Source organism: Pavona decussata, unplaced genomic scaffold (genome assembly GCF_977016875.1).
Source record: "Pavona decussata unplaced genomic scaffold, jaPavDecu1.1 SCAFFOLD_259, whole genome shotgun sequence".
NCBI lineage: Eukaryota > Metazoa > Cnidaria > Anthozoa > Scleractinia > Agariciidae > Pavona > Pavona decussata.
The window spans coordinates 49375-55148 of record NW_028145662.1 but is presented as its reverse complement, the minus strand read 5'-3'; the positions used below and the strand labels follow the sequence as shown (position 1 = coordinate 55148).

The 5774-nt window shown below is 37.3% G+C and overlaps 1 protein-coding gene across 1 annotated transcript; it reads left to right on the top strand.

Annotated features, from left to right (window-relative positions):
* The first annotated feature begins 747 nt into the window (after positions 1–747).
* Positions 748–4851, top strand: LOC146456281 (uncharacterized). The gene is made up of 3 exons (XM_085093283.1): positions 748–864; positions 4248–4381; positions 4555–4851. The coding sequence occupies exons 1-3, from the start codon at positions 836–838 to the stop codon at positions 4767–4769; spliced, it is 378 nt and encodes a 125-aa protein (XP_084949409.1). The 5' UTR covers positions 748–835; the 3' UTR covers positions 4770–4851.
* The last annotated feature ends 923 nt before the right edge of the window (positions 4852–5774 follow it).

Below are 5774 nucleotides of genomic sequence, written 5' to 3'. Positions count from 1 at the left end.
ATGTGGTGGGACGGCAAATAGCGCTTGTGTGACCAACGTGGCGGTATTCATGACTGTAGATTGTAACATTCCTACCGCTCGTGGTTTTCAGGTTGTCACAGACGAGAGAACACCACTAAGTCGTCTATCGCCTACAAATGTGAAGGTACTAAAATGTCATGTTGGTCATACAACGATATTTCACCGTCTCCTTCCCTCAACTTTCCTTTTGCGTAAGCTCATTATTACGATGTGTGCAGTAGAGGAATTAAAAGGGATTTGCTGAAGCAAAGACATGCAAAAATTACAGAGCGTTTTAAGGCTCGACGTATTTATTTAACCATTTATTAATATGTTAATTTTCAGCTCTAGCCTATTTAAATATTCGCGTTCACAAACTGATTTTTTCTCTTGATAATGGAGTCAAGATGACTCCGAAACGTCGAGTCTTAATCTCTCAGTAGAGGAATTAATCAAATTTGCATTTTTTTTTTATCATTTCTGTAACAACCTCTCTTGTAATAATAAATTATTGTTGTTGTCACTTATAACAATAAATGTGATGATGATGATGATGATGATGCTGATGATGATAAAAATGCCGTCTAAGGTGCAATTTTTTAGTAAGAATTCCACTGCATATATTTTTCTACTCGGCTTGTTAGTGCAGAAATGTTTGCTTTGATCATCCCACCAGGAGTATTTCAATTACATTAGCTTACTTGTTCTTTATAGATGCGAAGTAGATTCCACAATGTGGTACTCGTTTTCTTCAATCCGAAGCTATCAACAACTTAAGATTAAGGCATTGAGGTTTTTCACAGACTATGATACGGTTTACTTCCATTGCGAGCTGATGGCCTGTCACACCACACTTCCTTCCAGGTAAGTTAATAATGGTAATTGAACTGAGTGGAGTGCAATTTGGTCTGAAATCATAAGCGTGATTTCAAAATTGAACGAGCGCGCAGCGCGAGTTTGATTTGAAATCAAAAGTATGATTCCAGACCAAAATTGCACGACGCGAAGTTCAATTACCACTTTATTACACCTATTTTGAAATCACAGAGTATCATTGCCAATATTAATATTCTATTTTTGTTACTTCATTTCCATTTTGATGGGCAAAAGAAAGGATGCGATTTACAGCAAAAAATGGTGCAATTTGGGAATAAATCGCACTGTTGAGAGCCAATCGAATTGCAAGGATCACCAGTGATTTCAAGATGGGTGTAATAAAGCGAAGAATTCAGTTATGTCATAAATTGAAAGGTCTATTTTTTATGTTCGTGGAACGATTAAAAATACTTTTAAGTTACTATCATTGAGATTTTAAGAGACCATTTTAGTCCTGTATTTATGTGTGTGGTAATAGTCGCAAAAGAGGTTCTTCAAAGTAAAAGAGAAGAGCAAATTTTGAACGGGTGCTTTTGAATAGTCAAGATTCAAGTCAGGGGGGGCTAGCAGCGAGGCCTGGAACCGAGTTTGTATGATCGCCCCAGTTAAGAAATTTGGCCGAGCGAGACTAAGTATCGATTTTTTGATAAACAAACATGGCGGCGATTTTATGTGAAGGCGCGTCTGTGCGGAGTCGCAAATAATTTGGCTATTCGACGTCCAAACATCACAGGAAAGTTTCGGTCTCTCTTTTACCTGAAGTTTGGTCATCAAGAGGGATCACGGATGCAAATTCTGCGGCGAAAAACGAAAATACTGTAACCAACGACTAGCTGACCCACATAGTTCACAGGGCTAGACCAGTAAGACTTCTTCCATTCCACTTTACCGTTACCTTCCCTATAGATTTTTTTCATTTAAGTACACTGTAGAATCTCCTCCCTTTACAGCAACTACCCACTGGGAGTCAACAAACTGTGGATGCTCTGGTGATCTAATTCTCTGTTTTGCTTAAGTTAAAATGTTACTGTCATACTCTCAACAACAGATTTTTCTTCTCTAATCTCTTCTAAATGGTGAGCAGTTGAGAGGTGATGTTAGCAGCCTTTTGCTCTTCAACTTTGCAAAGTGAGCCACAAATATTGGCTTTTGAATTCATTATGTATGCTTGGTAATAAATCTCATCATTTTAAAGAGGTGAAGTTATCTTTCATTAATTTAGATTTTGTCTGTCATACCTCTGGGGTGAGAACTGGAACATAAAAGAGGCAGGGCGCAGCAATACTCCAGCCAGTCATTACACTGTGCAAGTGTGTGAAAACGTGCAGTAATTGCATAATTTACAATATGCTAATTACACTTGACTATGTTACACAATATGTACCAATTAAACAGTATTGCAATATGTTACAGTTCTGATGTATATTTTCATGTTTTGATGACATAATTATACTGCAGAGTAATGTGGTCAGCTGGGTTAATCCTCGAGTTGCTAGAAACACTTCAGTAATCAAGGGGTGATAATTTACTTTTAGATTGTCTTCTTTGAAATGGCTGTTCAATACATAGAGAAACCATGGTTGATTTACCATCCCGGGATCTATTTGGTACTGTATCTCCCTTGCAGTTGGGTTTTAGGGTGTATTCCCAGTAGCCCCATTTTGGCATCCACCAATGGGGAAAACCACCATACCGATACAGGTGTTCATGGACATCTGTATTGTAAAGGGTGACAGGTAATAAAATAATATTTACATGTACCTTCCAAGGTTTCTGCACATGCATGTGGTTTCTGCAAGATCTCAGTGTACCAGTACATTGTTCACCCGGTGCTACTGAACTCAACTTCCCAATTTTTTGCTCGAGAGAATAAGGACCTGAATGTCTTTTCACGTTAGTTAATCTCCCCAAACAGACAAGAGACAAACACCCTTGCAACCGCTCATACAAACCTGGTAGCTGTATTCACAATAATGTTGAGCAATCTTCTTCTGAGATCTTTATCAGCTATCCTTTCCAGTTGCAAAATTTTCTTATCTAAAAATTTGTTAAGGACTCAAGCCGTTTTCCTTGTGTATGCATTTAAACAATTTGAGCATTAAAATTAAACTTACAGGAATAACTGTCGTCACGCAACATTTAAACAGAGGGAGAATTCCATAAAATAAACATGCTGTTTCATTCGTAACGACGCTTTCAACAGTTAATACGCATAAAATGTGGGACAAATACTTTTAATAAGCTTACATTAAAGTTCCAAGCCGATCTTGAGAAATAAGCTTACATTCTGGGCTTTCGCGATGACAGTCGTGAAACACTGCGTGGCTTCTAGTTTCTTCAGAACTGAACAACAATCGAAATTGAACTCTACTATTTTGTCGACGTACAATATCTTCCTGAGACGACGAAAACCATAATCGTTCGCTACACTACAAATCATATTCTTCACCACATACACTCGCTGAAAACATGTCGCTCGCAATTTCATTGCTGACGACTCTACTAACCTAAAACAAAGCTGGCACCTCAATCCCAGCGGTCTTGATTAATCGCAGTGTTCAAACTTCGTACTACCGCAAAATAACATGCTAACAGTAAAGGAACAATGACTTAATACGAATGCGTTTTCCTCCGTCGAGTCGCCACAGACCAAATTGCATGAATCCTTTGCATTTCGCGCATGCTCGTTACGGTTTTCGAATGATTGACAGATTTCTTTACTGGGGCGATCATCACTTTCCGAAAAGCGGTAAGATCAAAGGCAGCTGCCAGCCCCACCCCCTGATTCAAGTAATTTCCTAGCTTATGCTACATCTCCCAATAACGTTCGGCAAAGAAAAAAAATAAATGAGTTCCTATTCATCTTGAGGTGTATATATACTATATAGGAATTTATTGAGATCTTGTAACTGTAAAGCCCCCATGGGTTTTTTGTCGACAAATGTTGCTGTATGGTATTATATTGTATTGCATTTTATAAATAAATAAATAAATAAATAAATAAATAAATAAAAAATAAATAAATAAATAAATAAATAGATAAATAAATAAATGAATAAATAAAAAAGTAAAAGACACACTTAACGAATACACACAACGTAACAGTTTTTAACAGTTGCCTTTCAAGTCAAATTGGTCAAAATTTCCTCTAAGAGTGATTAGAACTCAACCACCCTTGCTTTTTAGCGTCCGACGGAAACTGTGTCTATTATTATCTGATTGCATTAAAATTTCACTTGCAGCGTGTCAAATTTTGACGATCCAAACTTATTTGCTTTGCAAACTAAACATGTAATTAAACAGTTTGTAACTCAATGGCTTAAAATTACTCATATAATCTAATCTCATATAAGCTTTTTTTGAAATGATAGGTGTACTATTGGTTGTCCTTCGAGAAAGAGGAGAGGTGTAACGACAAGTGACGAAACAAGTAACCAGAGCACAACCAAGTCATACTTCCTCAAACGAGGGCCGATAGTGCTCAAAGAAAAAGGAGTAACGAAAGGTAATTCAAAGAGTCTCCCCTTGAAAGTAGATGATACAGTAATAAACGAGGAAATTTATTAGTTGGCGACAACACAAATGTTATTGTAATACATTACACGCTAATACCAGTTATGGCAACAACAAGCTATAGCCGCCATCCTCTAACATACACACATTATTTTATATTCTAAGATACCGGGAGTACTGACCAGCAATTCATTGCGATTGCGAGTGCGGCAGCTGCTGGTGGAGTAGGTATCATTGCTATAATAGTCCTTGCCGTGTTATTTGTTAAATGCCGCATTGCAAGACTGCTGCTTAATCACAACAAGGACACTACTGAGGACGAACATGCCAACCGCCGACTCACTTACATTCAAGAGGATGACATGAACGAATCACTGTGAGATAATGTTTAAAAGTAGGAAGGAAGCCATCATCTTATCCTTTCCACTCTTCAAAGTCATTCCTACCTAGAGCAGCATCAATCGGGCTCTTGAAACGATATAACCTGTCATAACAAGAAAACCATTGTTAACGAGTTTCGCAGTGATTGATTAAAACTTGCACTTTATATCTTATCGGTAACTTCAGCAGGCTGGAAAACTATCGAATGTTAGTGTCGGTAAAAAAAGTTAACATCATACAAATTAAGCCACTCATTCGTTAACTACAAATGGAGCCAGTATGTGAGTATTTTCGAGTTGGTCGGTAAAGATAAAATAAGTGTTGTGTGTATTCCTTTGAATCATTAAAACAAAAACAAAAAAATATTTTGTTTGCAATCATGTTTGATGTCTTGATCAGAAGTAAAATGAGCATTATTTATAGCCAAGCCTCGAAAGACGTGTTAGTACTAGACAACTGGCTACCCTGAACCATTTATGGTGAAATGCTTTGTTGCGCAAAACTGCTCTTTGTTTTCTGGCTCTAACGCACCAAGCGAAGGAATTTTATTGCCGCTTTCCATTGAATGATGGCTGAGAACTCGGAATGTGTGAACCGTGTTTTAAAAAGAACAAGAAAAAAAATACGAATAACTTTATAAACGACTTTATGTTTTTTTCAGCATATGTCACTACAAGCCCACACCCATCAGGTGTAAGAAAATATTTTATAGAAATGTAATGCAATTGATATTTACCTCCATTCAACAAGCAAGATGTTATACAGTTACCCTTCCCTTTTTTTTCGCTGCTTCCATATAGTTTACACCTCTTGTAAAACTTCTTGCGGTGAACCACGGCCAGTTTCACTCTCGGATGTTTTGCATAATAAATGGTTCACTTTTAAAACCATGATAGGAGATGTACGGAAGCGCGTATGGGAAATAAAGACAAGAGCTTAATAGACCCTATACAAAAATGGCTGACATTTTAATACTTCTTTGTTTACATTCAAATTAGCCTGAC

Bases quoted from the DNA above. Each gene is read 5' to 3' on its own strand.
- LOC146456281 (XM_085093283.1), top strand. From the start codon at position 836: ATGGCCTGTCACACCACACTTCCTTCCAG. The intron at 865-4,247 runs GTAAGTTAATAA...TTGAAATGATAG, and splicing joins CACACCACACTTCCTTCCAG to GTGTACTATTGGTTGTCCTT. The intron at 4,382-4,554 runs GTAATTCAAAGA...TTATATTCTAAG, and splicing joins AGAAAAAGGAGTAACGAAAG to ATACCGGGAGTACTGACCAG.